At 46.4% G+C, this 16,402-nt stretch overlaps 1 protein-coding gene across 1 annotated transcript in view; it reads left to right on the top strand.

Moving 5' to 3' along the window:
- Positions 1 to 16,402, top strand: part of ARHGEF17 (Rho guanine nucleotide exchange factor 17) — a 182,783-nt gene that overhangs the window by 120,847 nt on the left and 45,534 nt on the right. Inside the window, exons 4-7 of the mRNA XM_077926899.1 lie at positions 1,353 to 1,469; positions 2,203 to 2,295; positions 14,898 to 15,074; positions 16,326 to 16,376. Coding sequence (XP_077783025.1) covers positions 1,353 to 1,469; positions 2,203 to 2,295; positions 14,898 to 15,074; positions 16,326 to 16,376 — 438 coding nt within the window. The remainder of the gene's footprint in view (positions 1 to 1,352; positions 1,470 to 2,202; positions 2,296 to 14,897; positions 15,075 to 16,325; positions 16,377 to 16,402) is intronic.

Below are 16,402 nucleotides of genomic sequence, written 5' to 3'. Positions count from 1 at the left end.
CGGTTCTTCTCTTTTTTTATATAATAATTTTTATTAATTTTAACATATGAATTATAATACATACCACAAACCACTTATACAATCTTTTTTTTTTACTCCCATCACCTCTGATGATCCCCCGTTTTAACCACTTCTTATGCATTTCTTAAATTCATATTGCCTTTAATTATCTTAACTAATCATCCTCCCCTTTATCCATTTTTGCAATAGTTCCAATAATTCACCTCACCAAACTTCTTGCAAACCTACAAACGTAGTTTGAACATCACTATTACTTTTCAAATAAACTGTAAATTTACACCAGTCTTCTGTGAATTTCTGGTCCCGCCGATTTTGAATCCTTCCTGTTAGTTTGTCTAATTCTGCATAGTCCATTAATTTCATCCTCCATTCTTCTTTCGTCGGTAATTCTTCTTGCTTCCATTTTTGTGCCAATAATATTCTTGCTGCCGTCACTGCATATAAAAACAGCTTACATTCTTTTCTATTTATATCACTTCCTACCATGCCCAGTAAAAATGCTTCTAGTTTCTTTATGAATGTATATTTCAACATTTTTTTCATCTCATTATATATCATTTCCCAGAAGCTTTTCACTTTTTTACATTCCAAATTCCGGTTCCTCTCATTGTACTATTTTACATTTTCTTCATCTGTCCACAGTTCATTATTATTTTTTAACTTTCCCGTTTCTTATCCAGAATATTCTTTTATATACTGTCTCTGTCTTTCAAGATTCATTCTAAGTCTGCCAGGAGTTTACCGTTATCACAATAGTTTTTAAGATAATCTTTAAACATTATCCAATCTTTCATTAACTTTCTGTACTGAATCTCCTCTTAAATCTCCCTGTCATCCTTGCGAGTTGTAAATATTCTATTGTTTTTGCTTGCCGGTCAGTTTCTGCGGGGATGTTGTCACTTTTCCAGTTCTTTGCTATGAAAATCCTAGCCACTGTGGTCGCGTACATAAAAAGTGGTCTACGATTTTTCTTAATTTCCATGGACGTAATTCCTAATAGGAAGGCCTCGGCAATTTTTTTTGTGAATGAGAGTTTGAATACCTTTTTAAGTTCATTGTATATAGTGTCCCAAAATTCTCTTATTCTCTTACCATCTCACCACATGTGCATAAAAGTACCTACCCCATTTTTACACCTCCAGCTGACCTCTGAACTATTCTTATACATCTTGGCCAATCAGCAATGTGAATTCATGTTTGCTTGTTTGAAAAGTGATAATCCCCAGGGGCTGAAATTCTCCACTTCGTGTTCTCCCACCTCCCCACTTTCTACGACTTCAGAGGGAAATGTCCCCTTTTCTCATGAAGCCTTTGTCTCGCTCCTTCCCCAGTTTTCCAAAGACATCCTGGTGAACATTTACTCTGCCTACATCGATAACTTCCTCAACGCCAAAGATGCTGTGAGGATCGCCAAGGAAGCCAGGCCAGCGTTTATGAAGTTCCTGGAGGTAGGACAGAAATCTTTTTTATATATATAACATTTTATTGGGTTTCCAAAAAATAACAAAATGGAAAAAAACGGGGGGGGGGGGTAATCACAGCCAAATTAAACCATACTTTTTTGTCAGTCAACTTCCCTCCACTCCCCATCTTGGTTCCGTTATAATATACTTGTTCATGCACATCCATAAAATCTTATACAGTCATACCTCATGTTGTGTTTGCTTCACGATACGTTTTTTCAGGTTGCGTCTTGCGGCGACCCGGAAGTACCGGAAAGGGTTACTTCCGGGTTTCACCGCTCGCACATGCGCAGACACGCAAAATGACGTCACGCGAATGCGCATAAGCAACAAATCGCGACCCACGGGTTGCGTTCTGCTCATGTAGCGAATGGGACTCCGGAACGGATCCACTGTACCACTGTATACTTAATCCAATTTTAAAACCTTCTTCATCCTATTACAAGTGACTTTTAAAAGTTATACAAATGTAAAAATCTATACACAAAACTTTCAAAAGTATGGCTTAAACAGTTGCCCTAAAGTTGATGAGTAAATGAGCAAATTAAGTTAATTTGGATATGCAGAAAATATTTAAAAATAAATTCAAGGAACCGCAGAAAGAGAGAGGGGGAAGGAAGTCAAGTTTTGAAATGTTAAAATGACTGTAAAATTATTGAAATGTATAAACCTGAAAAGTATTTTTTTAAAAAAAACCCTGATCTTCATGTTCTTTCAGCAAAGCATGAGGGAAAACAAAGAAAAGCAAGCACTTTCAGACCTCATGATTAAGCCGGTTCAGCGGATTCCACGTTATGAGCTTCTGGTCAAGGTGAGTCCAAGAGGCCTGGTTATTAATTGCTGTTCATAAATTGTTGTTATTAATTGTTAAACTGCTCCAAGACCTGTGGGCATAGGGGTGGCATATAAATTCAAATAAACGCTATCTCCAACCCCTTGAAAGATTCCATCAACGGTGTCTCCGAAAATTTTACACATCAGTTGGGAGGACAGGTGAACTAATACCAGTGTACTGGAAGAAGCAAAGATCACCAGTGTTGAAGCAATGATTCTTCAACATCAACTTTGTTGGACAGGTCATGTTGTTTGGATGCAACTAATCTATTCTGAACTTAAAAATGGAAAGCGTAATGCTGGTGGTTAACCAAAGAGGTTTAAAGACTCTTTCAAGACAAATCTAAAGAAATATAGTATAAACACTGACAACTGGGAAACACTGGCCTGTGAGCGCTCCAGTTGGAGAACAGCCTTTACCAAAGGTGTCATGGGCTTTGAAGACACTTGAACTCAGAACACAAGAGAGAAACGTGCTAAGAGGAAGGCACACTTGGCAAATCCACACCATGATCAACTTCCGCCCAGAAACCAGTGTCCCCACTGTGGAAGGATGTGTTGATCCAGAATTGGCCTCCACAGTCACTTACGGACTCACTGTTAAAACCGTGATCATGGAAGACAATCTTACTCAGCTACGAGTGATTGCCAAAGAAGAAATAAGAAATTCAAATTATTATTATTAGTTGTTGTTGTTGTTGTTTAGTCGTTCAGTTGTGTCCGACTCTTCGTGACCCCATGGACCAGAGCACGCCCGGCACTCCTGTCTTCCACTGGCTCCCGCAGTTTGGTCAAACTCATGTTTGTAGCTTCGAGAACACTGTCCAACCATCTTGTCCTCTGTCGTCCCCTTCTCCTTGTGCCCTCCATCTTTCCCAACATCAGGGTCTTTTCCAGGGAGTCTTCTCTTCTCATGAGGTGGCCAAAGTCTTGGAGCCTCAGCTTCAGGATCTGTCCTTCCAGTGAGCACTCAGGGCTGATTTCCTTCAGAATGGAGAGGCTTGATCTTCTTGCAGTCCATGGGACTCTCAAGAGTCTCCTCCAGCACCAGAATTCAAAAGCATCCATTCTTCGGCGATCAGCCTTCTTTATGGTCCATCTCTCACTTCCATACATCACTACTGGGAAAACCAGAGCTTTAACTATATGGACCTTTGTTGGCAAGGTGATATCTCTGCTTTATTATTATTATTAAAAACTGATGGCAGTATTCAGCTTCTGATATAGAGGAACAGAGAACAGTGCAATAGATATTTAGCAACCCAAAGAGCTAAAAACTTGACATTTGTTTTGTTTTCTTGCTGGAAGCTCTGCTTCTGAGGGTGCAAAACGTTTCCGCCCAGTCAAGAGACTTGCGGAACAATCTGTGTTGCAGCTACACTGAGTCACCATCCTTGTTATTTTAGAATTCTGCTTCTCGACTCTCCTTGAATGGAGTCGCTTCAGCGAATGCCCAGCAAATATTTACTGCAAAGAGGAAATAGGATGCTTGCATCTTTCCAGTTTTGTTTTGGTTTTTTTTTATTTTTAAACACGGGTTAATTCTCAAGGACCTTTTCGGCAAACCCAGTTGGGATGAATGGAAGAGCTCTGATGTGTTCTTGCAGGGACACCGGATTTCAGTGGAACTTGGCACCTAGTTGCGAACTTCTATTTGCCCTGAGAAGTTGTCCAATTTAGCCCAGCTGTTCTGCTGCCTGGATCCCGGATGGTGGGCTGAGATGACAGCTTGCTTTTCGGCAAGCTGCATTCCTTGAATACTTCGCATGCCTATGAGTCAGAGCCGCAGGCTCGGATCTGATTCCAGGAAAAGAGACAGTTACTCATTCAGGAGCTCTGAGCCCACCAGAGAGAAGAGAAACGAGATCCTTCGTGTTCCGTGTCCTCACAAACCAAAGTACTGCAGCAAACCATTTTATTTGTTAGTTCGCGGCGTTTATCACCCTATTTGGAGGTCAAGGTGGCACACACGGGTCTCTTCCTTCCCATTTTATCTGCACAACAACCCTGAGGGGTAGGTTAGGCTGAGAAATTGTGACTGGTCCATGGTCACCCAAGTGAGTCCCTTACCTGAAGTGAATATTTGATTTTTTAAAATATACAGTGGTACCTCGCAAGACGAATGCCTCGCAAGACAAAAAACCCGCTAGACGAAAGGGTTTTTTGTTTTTTGAGCTGCTTCGCAAGACGATTTTCCCTATGGGCTTGCTTCGCAAGACGGAAACGTCTTGCAACTTTGTTTCCTTTTTCTTAACACCGTTAATACAGTTGCGACTTGACTTCGAGGAGCAACTCATAGAACGCGGTGTGGTAGCCTTTTTTGAGGTTTTTGAAGACTTTGGTGATTTTTGAAGCTTTTCCAAAACTTTCCCGACACCGTGCTTCGCAAGACGAAAAAAATCGCAAGACGACAAAACTCGCGGAACGAATTAATTTTGTCTTGCGAGGCACCACTGTATATATATTATTTTTCAATTTTCACTTTTACAACAAACAATTTAAAAAACAACAACAAACCCTTCCAAAATACATACATACAGTGGTACCTCGGGTTACATACGCTTCAGGTAATGTACGCTTCAGGTTACAGACCCCGTTAACCCAGAAATAGTGCTTCAGGTTAAGAACTTTGCTTCAGGATGAGAACAGAAATCGTGCTCCGGCGGTGCGGTGGCAGCGGGAGGCCCCATTAGCTAAAGTGGTGCTTCAGGTTAAGAACAGTTTCAGGTTAAGAACGGACCTCCGGAACGAATTAAGTACTTAACCCGAGGTACCACTGTAGTTTGAATTCCCTCCCCGCTCCCTTCATGATTTCTTCAGAAATCACTTTCGCTACTGAATCTCCCCTGTCGTTCCTTATAAATATTTTTCTCTACATTCCCAATAGCTTAATAGTCGTAACTGCTTGGGTTAAATTAGTCCTGCTAATGCAGTTAATTGTTTACCAAATAATAATAATAATAATAATAATAATAATAATTCAAATACTCTGTATATTTCCCCCATTCTTCTTTTAAAAATTCTTTCATCGTGCTTCCTTATTCTTTCAGTAAGTTTTGCCATTTCTGCATGGTCCGTTAATTTTGCCTGCCATTCCTCCTCAGCAGGGACTGCATCTTCTCCTCATCTCTGCACTTACGTCGTTCCGGCAGTGCAAAATCATGATTTGAACCCTGGTCTCCCGGGGCCTAGTCTGACACTCTGGGTTTCTCTCTAGTCAGGAGTTCAGCCTACACTTGAGTAGGACCCTGGCAGAGACACATGCCCGACTGGCAAATTCTCTCCCCCCTGGTCAGTTGTTCGGTAGCTTCAAAAGCTTTCTTCTGCCTGAACATCCCAGCGACCGATGCCAACCGACACCGGCACACTTAGGGATCCACAGAGTTTGTGCATCATGCGTGACAGACCTCAGCAACTCAGCATTTTGGCTAATCTACCTTTATTTACATATAAACACACACAGAGCACTGCAACATGGCTCCCTCTCTCTCTAGCATCAGACAGCAAAGAGAAAAAGACAATAGTCCCACTTCATGGAACACAGTAGCAGAAACATCCTGTCTCCGTCACTTCCCACTCTGTGGAGTCAAAACATCCACCGTCATGTGATAGACAACAATCCCATGACTGCAATCATGGAGCAGGAATACTAACAGCCTGCACACCAGCCTGGCATTCTAAAGCCCAGCAGCAAGATTTCTGAAGCCCAGTGGGAAAGGAAGAGCAACACGGGAAGTGGCCTCGCACTATGTCAGACCCTTGGTCCAGCTAGCTTGGTATTTCCTGCACTGACTGGCAGCAGCTCTCCAAGATCTGAGGCACGTGAGTCTCTTCCCAGCCCGACGTGGCAATGCCATTGGGCATCAAAGCTGGGGTCTTCTGTGTGCAAAGCTGACGCTCTAACCACTGAGCTTCAGCCCCTTCCCTACCCTTCCCATATTGCTATTCTGCTGCTCAGCCAACGTTTTTGACCAAGGAAGACTTGCAGAAATCCTGAAGGGCTTACAGTGTAGATTTCACCCTGCAAAGTCCGTGGAACTTCTTGTTCCTAGCTTGGCATGCTTAGAACTCCAACCTTGAGGACTATAAACCTACTAGGTTATTTTTAACAAAAACCCAAATGACAAAGTGACTGTCTCAGCCGCCGAGACCATACAACACTGGTCCTGAAAGTACTGGCTCCCAGTACATTTCTGAGCATTGGCTCCCAGTACGTTTCTGAGCACAATTCAAAGTGTTGGTGCTGACCTTGAAAGCCCTAAACGGTCTCAGTCCTGTATACCTGAAGGAGCGTCTCCACCCCCATCGTTCTGCCCGGAAACTGAGGTCCAGCGCCGAGGGCCTTCTGGTGGTTCCCTTATTGCGAGAAGTGAGGTTACAGGGAATCAGGCAGAGGGCCTTCTCGGTGGTGGCGCCCGCCCTGTGGAACCCCTCTCCACCATCAGACGTCAAGGAAATAACTATCTGAGTTTTAGAAGACATTTGAAGGCAGTCCTGTTTAGGGATGTTTTTAATGTCTGGTGTTTTAATGTATTTTTAATCTTTTGTTGGAAGCTGCCCAGAGTGGCTGGGGAAACCCAGCCAGATGGGGTAAGGTACCCCTGCCCGTACGGGCCAGTCTTGCCAGACTCTAGGGTTGTGCGCTCATCTCACTCTATAGGCCGGGAGCCAGCGCTGTCCGGAGACACTTCCGGGTCACGTGGCCAGCGTGACAAGCTGCATCTGGCGAGCCAGCGCAGCACACGGAACGCTGTTTACCTTCCCGCTAGTAAGCGGTCCCTATTTATCTACTTGCACCCGAAGGTGCTTTCGAACTGCTAGGTTGGCAGGCGCTGGGACCGAACGACGGGAGCGCACCCCGCCGCGGGGATTCAAACCGCCGACCATGCGGTCGGCAAGTCCTAGGCACTGAGGCTTTAACCCACAGCGCCACCCGCGTCCCTAGCCAGATGGGGTAGAAATCAATAATAATAACAACAACAACAACAACAACAACAACAACAACAACAACAAGAAGTCAGGACATATCCTTGATATGTGGAAGGACGTGTGGATCCAGAATTGGCCTCCACAGTCACTTACGGACTCATTATTAAAACCGTGTTTATGGAAGACAATCTTACTCGGCTACGAGTGATCGCCAAAGAAGAAGACGACAGCCAGGCCAAGACAGATGAGGGCCTTTGCCGCGACTCCAGTGGGTTTTATTTATTTCTTTGTTTTGAAAGAAAGCAACCTGTTCTTCCGTGCCATTTGGAGAGAGCGTGTGGGAGATCGCTTTGGTAGGATTGACGTCTTTTTGGAAAACGCCAAGCCTTTAAGCCAGCAGGAAGCTTCTTGGCATCTGGAGAGAATGAAGAAACTGCCAATTCCTTTCACACACACACACACACACACACACACACACACACACAACTTTTAGGCGTGTATGAAACCGTCTCCATTAGGTTTGCCATCTCTTCCCCTCCCTTTCTGGCTCTGCTCCTGTGCCATTAACCAGCATCTGTTGTTGTTGTTGTTGTTGTTTAGTCGTTTAGTCGTGTCCGACTCTTCGTGACCCCCTGGACCAGAGCATGCCAGGCACTCCTGTCTTCCACTGCCTCCCGCCGTTTGGTCAAACTCATGTTAGTCCAGTGGTGCCTCGCAAGACAAAATTAATTCGTTCCGTGAGTTTTGTCGTCTTGCGATTTTTTTCGTCTTGCGAAGCACGGTGTTGGGAAAGTTTTGGAAAAGCTTCAAAAATGACCAAAGTCTTCAAAAACCTCAAAAAAGGCTACCACACCGCGTTCTATGAGTTGCTCCTCGAAGTCAAGTCGCAACTGTATTAACGGTGTTAACTTGCAAGGCGTTTCCGTCTTGCGAAGCAAGCCCATAGGGAAAATCGTCTTGCGAAGCAGCTCAAAAAACAAAAAACCCTTTCGTCTAGCGAGTTTTTTGTCTTGCGAGGCATTCGTTTGCGAAGTACCACTGTAGCTTCGAGAACACTGTCCAACCATCTCGTCCTCTGTCGCCCCCTTCTCCTTGTGCCCTCCATCTTTCCCAACATCAGGGTCTTTTCCAGGGAGTCTTCTCTTCTCATGAGGTGGCCAAAGTATTGGAGCCTCAGCTTCACGATCTGTCCTTCCAGTGAGCACTCAGGGCTGATTCCCTTAAGAATGGAGAGGTTTGATCTTCTTGCAGTCCATGGGACTCTCAAGAGTCTCCTCCAGCACCAGAATTCAAAAGCATCCATTCTTCAACCAACATCTAGACAAGTGTAAAAATATATCAGGTGCGAACCAGCCTTTGCCAGGAGCCTTTTGCCAGCAGCTCGCCCTCTTGGCGCAACATACCTCGCAGGGTTGTTGTGGGGGGGGGGGTTATTAAATGAGATGGAGGGGAGAGCTACATACACCACCTTGAGCTCTTTTGGAGGAAAAAGGTGGGGCATAAATAAATGAAATAAAAGACATTTCCAGCCCCTGCCATCGGAGATTGAAACCCAGGACAATTTAGGCCCAAATTTGACACGCTACAACTGAAACTACTGCCATTTTGTTCCTTTTTCCTGGCGTGGCGGCAAGTGATGGGAGGAGCTTCACTTGCAAAAAGGCCAGTGAACACGACCAGTGAAAAAGAACAGCTTGATAATAATAAATAATAATAATAATAAATTTTTATTTATATCCCGCCCTTCCCGGTTCAAAAGCCGGGCTCAGGGCGGCTAACAACAAATTGAAGACACTTTAAAACACTTAATTATAAAAGCAGCACAAAACACAGTACAAAAACATAAATAACAATCAAAAATGAATTAGATAGCCTGATGGGTTTCTGAGCCCAGCTTTCTGATTTTAGAGGGCTGATCAACCGCTGCCTCCCTTTTCCCCCCGGCCTGGAATTTTGAATCTGGACCAGGTTAGTGCTTCCCTCGGTTATAGATCATTTTTGCAGGGTATACTCATTCTAAATATATGGCTCTCCCCAGACATAACAGTGTCCAAGGCTTTGGCGGGGCCGCCTGAAACGTGGATCTTAGGAAACACTAGGCGGATTCCTACTATATAAACATATGTGTGCATGCTATATATTTATATCTGTGTATAAAAAGATAAGCCAACAAACATTTGCCAGCAGTTTTCAAGAGGCTTGGCGGGAAACGTCTGAAGTTCTCGGCCGGCGAAGTTTGCCATTTGACATCTGCCCCCTACGCTTTTATCGGCAAAAACTGCAATTGAGACATATTGGGGGGGGATTCTGTATGCAACGCACCATTTGCTTGTGGTGTTTGTTGTGATGGTAGCCAGGGGCTCAGCTGGCTTTAAAAAGGGGGTTGTGGGAAGGAGGGACACCCCCACCCCCCAGAAAATCTCTTCTGTTAGTTACAATAGCAAAATGGAGCATCCATATTCAGGAGCACTATAGCTGCGAATATGTGATGCTGGGAACTAGCAGCAAGGGAGTGACGTGGCTTTCGTGCCCTGCTTGTGGGTTTCCCAGAAGGCAGCTGGCTTGCCCCTGTTGGAAACTGGGTGCAGGGCTAGGTCTGACCTGGCGCAGCTTCCGTGCCCCCTGTTCTTACTTAGCAAAAGCACTCAGTTGGCTGGCAGCAAGAATGAGCATCTCTGGCCAGAACTCAAGGATGATGATGATGATGATGATGATGAGCCCAGGGAGGCTCACCTGAAACCTTCGTTACATCCCTCTAGGAGCCAGGCAAAAACATCCCTCTTCTCCCAGGCCTGGGCATCACAATTTGAGAATTATTATTATTATTATTATTATTTATTATTATTTATACCCTGCCCTTCTGGCTGGGTTTCCCCAGCCACTCTGGGCGGCTTCCAACAGAACACTAAAATACAACAACGTATTAGACATTAAAAGCTTCCCTAAACAGGGCTGCCTTCAGATGTCTTCTAAAAGTCTGGGAGTTGTTTTTCTCTTTGACATCTGGTGGGAGGGCATTCCACAGGGCGGGTGCCACTACCGAGAAGGCCCTGGTAACTTGGCTTCTTGCAGGAAGGGAACCGCACGAAAGCCCTTGGCACTGGACCTCAGTGTCTGGGCAGAACAATGGGGATGGAGACGCTCTTTCAGGTATACTGGACCGAGAGGTATTGAGAAGTTGGAAGGTGTGCTGAGGAGGGCGATCAAGATGACCAAGGGTCTGGAAACCAAGCCTGATGAGGAACGGTTGAAGGAGCTGAGGATGTTTAGCCTGGAGAAGAGGAGAATGAGAGGATATAGGTTAGCCACCATCAACTATCTCAAGAGCTGTCGCATGGAAGAGGGAGCGTGCTTGTTTTCTCCTGCTCTGGAAGGTAGGACTCGAACCCACGGCTTCCAGCTACAAGAAAGGAGATTCCAACATCAGGAACAACTTGCAGGGGGCTGGACTAGATGACTTTGGGAGTCCCTTCCAGCACTACAATTCTAGGATTGTAGGGTTTGGGTAAGCAGTCTATGGCCTTTCAAACTGTGGGTGGGCTATTGTTTTCGTTTGTTATTATGATACATATTAAGGCTGGGATAGCTCCGTCGGTAGAGCACGAGACTCTCGAATCTCAGGGCTGCGGGTTCGAATCCCACGTTGGGCAAAGGCTTCTTGCCTTGCGTGGGGTCAGACTAGATGGACCGCAGGTTTCCCACCCGTGACTTGCCATCGAATGTCACGACGTCCTGACATTTCCCTCCGAGCCTCCTCCGATTTTACAAACTGCCAGCAAATGTCAGAACCCGTGGAATTCCTGGCATTTGAAAAAGCGAGACAGACAAATTCCCCAGGCAGGTTTCTAGGAAACTGCGTTCCCGGGGGGGGGGGGCGGCGTTCAGTTGGGAAGGAGGATGGGATGAATCACGTTTCCGGCCGGGAATGTTTGTTTAGCAAGAGACGGATCGGCGTATAGTCAGGCTGCATCAGAGAGAGAACTGATGGAAGGCAGAGATCTTTTTGGCAGGTTCTCATGAACCATACGTCAGGGGACTTCCTAATATGCCAGCGAAGGGAGGCTGTATCTGGAGAGGCTGGGGCACGCTTGGAATAATAATAATAAATTTTATTTATATCCCGCCCTCCCCAGCCGAAGCCGGGCTCAGAGCGGCTAACAACAGTAAAATGATAAAACATTCTAAAATCATTTCATTATAAAATTGATTCCAGTCAGATTAATGGCAACCATTGGGCTAGAGTTCTGTGAGGATTGCCAAAGGAGGGGGTCAGGCTGTGCCCTGGCCAAAGGCCTGGTGGAACAGCTCCGTCTTGCAGGCCCTGTGGAAAGATGTCAAGTCCTGCAGGGTCCTAGTCTCTTGTGACAGAGCATTACACCAGATTGGGGCCACGGCTGAAAAAGCCCTGGCTCTGGTTGAAGCCAGCCTAACCTCTCTGTGGCCCGGGACCTCCAAAATGTTTTTGTTTGAAGACTGTAAGTTCCTCCGTGGGACATACCAGGAGAGGCGGTCCCGTAGGTACGAGGGTCCTAGGCCATATAGGGCTTTAAATGTTAAAACCAGCACCTTAAACCTGATCCTGTACTCCACCGGGAGCCAGTGCAGCTGGTATAGCACCGGGTGAATGTGATCTTGCAGCGAGGACCCCGTAAGGAGTCTTGTCACAGCATTCTGCACCCGCTGGAGTTTCTGGGTCAGTCTCAAGGGCAGCCCCACGTAGAGCAAGTTACAATAATTAAGTCTGGAGGTGATCGTCGCGTGGATCACAGTGGTTAGGTCAGGGCGAGAGAGGAAGGTGGCCCCAGAAGTCTGCCTGTTGGGCCGTGTTGCCAACATCACAAATAACATTCTGCCTGCCCAGCTTCTGTCCGGTGGGCCTTCGGTCCTCCCTGATTGATATCCCCATCTACCCTGTTGGCACTGAAAAACCACCAATTACTCTTGAGCTCCACTGCTCTGCACTTACCTACAGACTATTAACCATCCAGTTTTATTTACTCTTCCCGTGATGGATGGCCCAAGAGGATAAAGGCAGGCAGCGTCTTTTCCCGGCCTTGCCTTCGTTCTTTGCTTCCCAGGAGCAGCTCGGATGCCATTCCCTTCCTGCCGGCACCGTTGCTCTCCAGGAACGGCGCGTGGGTTTTTAGGAATCGGGTGAAAGGAAAGCAGCTGCCAAGGAGTGTGGTGGAGTCTCCTTCTTTGGAGGTCTTTAAGCAGAGGCTTGACAACCATATGTCAGGAGTGCTCTGATGGTGTTTCCTGCTTGGCAGGGGGTTGGACTCGATGGCCCTTGTGGTCTATTCCAACTCTATGATTCAGCTAAGGCTTCAGAGAGAGATGGATGCGGCCACAGAAATGCTAAAGACCAAGCATGGCTTGGTGATGGAGAATACGCCTAAGGAACAGAGGAACGGATTTGGGATTCAATATACTTTCTTGGGCTCCACGATCACTGCAGATGGTGACAGCAGTCACGAAATTAAAAAACGCCTGCTTCTTGGGAGAAAAGCAATGACAAACCTAGACAGCATCTTAAAAAGCAGAGACATCACCTTGCTAACAAAGGTCCGTATAGTTAAAGCCATAGTTTTCCATAGTAGTGATGTATGGAAGTGAGAGCTGGACCATAAAGAAGGCTGATCGCAGAAGAATGCTTTTGAATTCTGGTGCTGGAGGAGACTCTTGAGAGTCCCATGGACTGCAAGAAGATCAAGCCGATCCATCCTGAAGGAAATCCGCCCTGAGTGCTCACTGGAAGGACAGATCCTGAAGCTGAGGCTCCAAGACTTTGGCCACCTCATGAGAAGAGAAGACTCCCTGGAAAAGACCCTGATGTTGGGAAAGATGGAGGGCACAAGGAGAAGGGGATGACAGAGGACGAGATGATTGGACAGTGTTCTCGAAGCTACCAGCATGAATTTGACCAAACTGTGGGAGGCAGTGGAAGACAGGAGTGCCTGGCGTGCTCTGGTCCAGGGGGTCACGAAGAGGCGGACATGACTAAACGATTAAACAACAACAACATGCATTTGCAGATCTACCTGCGTCACACTTTCCAGCTCCGATGGGCAAATCAAAACCCGGGATGCTTTCGCAAGTTGCGCTCCTTCGAATTCTGCAATGCGGTTCTCTAGCCAAAAAGCATGTGCCTAAAGGCGTTTAGTCCAGGTTCAAATGAGCTTCTAAATGCATGTATATCCGTGAAACTAGCCTGCCGAAATTCGTTACATTTGGGAAAATCTGCAAAAACGTGTGAGGCTAAACTGCATAGAAAAATGTGAGTTAAGTTTGAAGAAATTGGCGGCAAAATGCTGATGAGTTCATTACGACCTATTTCGTTTAATTGATTTATTACCGGGAGGAAAGTGCAAACCTAAGAATGAAGAAGTCAGAGATATAAAACAAAACATGTCCGTCCCCCCCAGATGAGAAGGACAAAAGTACAAAGTAACAGTGCAGCTCCAAAGAGACTCATTCAAAGATTTCCACTGCAAATAATAAAGTTTTATATATATATATATATAAATATTCTCCATGGGAAGTCCATGGTTAAGGGTTTTATATACAGTGGTACCGTGGTTCTCAAACTTAATCCGTTCTGAAAGTCTGTTCCAAAACCAAAGCGTTCCAAAACCAAAGCACACTTTCCCATAGTAAGTAATGCAAAATGGATCAATCCGTTCCAGACTTTTAAAAACAACCCCTAAAACAGCAATTTAACATGGATTTTACTATCTAATGAGACCATTGATCCATAAAATGAAAGCAATAGTGTACTGCAGTCACACAATCAACTAATCAGTAGCTGAACTGGGTTCCACACAGTCACAAAAACAAAACAAAAAGAGCTGCTAAAACAAAAATTCAAAATAAATAGCAAAAAGACAGACCTCAGCGTAACACACAAAACAGAAGTGTGGCACTCAAAACGGAGCACGTTTGGCTTCCGAGAAAGGTTCGGAATCCGGAACACTTACTTCTGGGTTTGCAGTGTTTGGGTTCCAAGTTGTTTGAGTACCAAGGCATTTGAGAACCAAGGTACCACTGTAGTCTTAAATGACCCAGACATTTGCATCTATGGAAGTCGTAAGGACTTGGGGGAGGGAAGGAATCACAAACTAATGAGATAATGTGGAGCAAATTTGACATTTTGGCCCAGGCAGGTTCTGCAATATATATATATCTCCATTTCCTGCTCTAAAGACCTACACTGGCTCCCAGGACGTTTCCAAGCACAATTCAAAGTGTTGGTGCTGACCTTTAAAGCCCTAAACGGCCTCCAAGGCCCAGCAGACCTGAAGGAGCGTCTCCACCCCTATCGTTCAGCCCGGACACTGAGGTCCAGCGCCAAGGGCCTTCTGGCGGTTCCCTCATTGCGAGAAGCCAAGTTACAGGGAACCAGGCAGAGGGCCTTCTTGGTGGTGGCACCCGCCCTGTGAATGTACTCCCACCAGAGAAAAATAACTACCAGACTTTTAGAAGACATCTGAAGGCAGCCCTGTTTAGGGAAGCTTTTAACGTTTAATAGGTTATTGTATTTTGGTGTTTTGTTGGAAGCCGCCCAGAGTGGCTGGGGAAACCCAGCCAGATGGGCGGGGTATAAATAATACATTATTATTATATAATTCCCGCTGCGCTTTCTCCCACCAGGACCTTCTCAAGCACACACCCGAAGCCCACCCCGACCACCCGTTCCTGATGGAAGCTCAGAGGAGCATCAAACAGGTGGCTGAGAGGATCAACAAAGGGATGAGGAGCGCCGAAGAGGTGGAACGGAACGCCAGGATAGTGCAAGAGATTGAGTCGCATATAGAAGGAATGGAGGACGTAAGATTTGCCAAGATGCTTTCTTGAATGTGTGCTGCTTTGGGGGGGGGGGGAGTAGAGGGTAGGGATACGTCTATGTACACATAGGGCAGGGGGGCTTCTCTGCTGAGGACCACATCACCCGGACATCATGGATCGGGTTCCAGTAGCGGGCCAGTCTTATTGCACAAAATCAAACAGAGGTCTGTGTGTTTAATTCTTAGTAACTCCACTCAGATTTCACCTTTTTTCTCGTCAAAGTTTGTAATCAAGGCTTTCCCAACACTCTTTACCATTCCTAATTGCGCCCCCCGCAAATGTCCTGGGGAAAAGGGGACACTCGCAAGAGAACAGGGAGGCAGTTTTGGGTGCCGTGATCTTGCACGATTTCGTGCCGAGATCTTGCCTTGAAAAAGCGTTTTCCCTACCCAAAAAAGGGTGCTGGGGGGGGCTGCAATATTGTGCGGCACACCAAAACACGCATACAAGCGTGTCCCTGAAAAATGTGCGTCTTTTGGGTACTGTGATCTCGCACGGATCCATAGCTGTCAACTTTTCCCATGTCTTGCGAGGAATAATGTTCGGAATAAGGGAATTTCCCTTTAAAAAGGAGCAGAAATTACATACCATATTTTTCGTCCCATAGGACGCTCCGTCCCATAGGACGCACCTAGTTTTTTTTGGGGGGGGGGAATAAAGGAAAAATTTTTTTCCTTTATTTCACCCCCCAAAACCAGGTCGGGGAAACCGAACCAGGTCGAGGAACAGCGGGATGGCGGCGCTGCACCTCCCTGCTGTCCCCCGAGCTTGTGGGGCTGGCCGATGTCTGCCCGGCGCGAGGGGCGCTCTGCTTCAGGGTGCCCCGCCCGCCGGGCGGCAGGCTGCTATCTGCAGCGTGGGGAGCCTTGCAGGGAACTCCCGCAGGGCTGCCTAGGCTGCGGATGTGTTCCCGAAGCGCCGGGCGCTCTGCTTTCAGGGCGCCCGACACTCCGGGAAGTAGGCTGCGGATGTCTTCCTGAAGCCTGGAGAGCGAGAGGGGTCGGTGCGCACCAATGCCTCTCGCTCTCCAGGCTTCAGCGAAAGCCTGCATTCGCCCCATAGGACGCACACACATTTCCCCTTCATTTTTGGAGGGGAAAGAGTGCGTCCTATAGACCGAAAAATACGGTATTTTGCTTCTCCACACTGTCACGATTGAGAAGTCAGTGTTAAGATCCGCCTTGGGCGTTTGGCAACATCCCTAAATCGCTCTGATTCCTTGTGTCTCCCCAGCTTCAGGCCCCGCTGAGGAGATTCTTGCGCCAGGAGATGTTAGTGGAAGTGGTAAGAGAACCCTCCGTAATCTGTCT

This window comes from Podarcis muralis, chromosome 4 (genome assembly GCF_964188315.1).
Source record: "Podarcis muralis chromosome 4, rPodMur119.hap1.1, whole genome shotgun sequence".
NCBI lineage: Eukaryota > Metazoa > Chordata > Lepidosauria > Squamata > Lacertidae > Podarcis > Podarcis muralis.
Note: the sequence above shows the minus strand (reverse complement) of the source record. Positions and strands in the feature narration are given on the sequence as shown.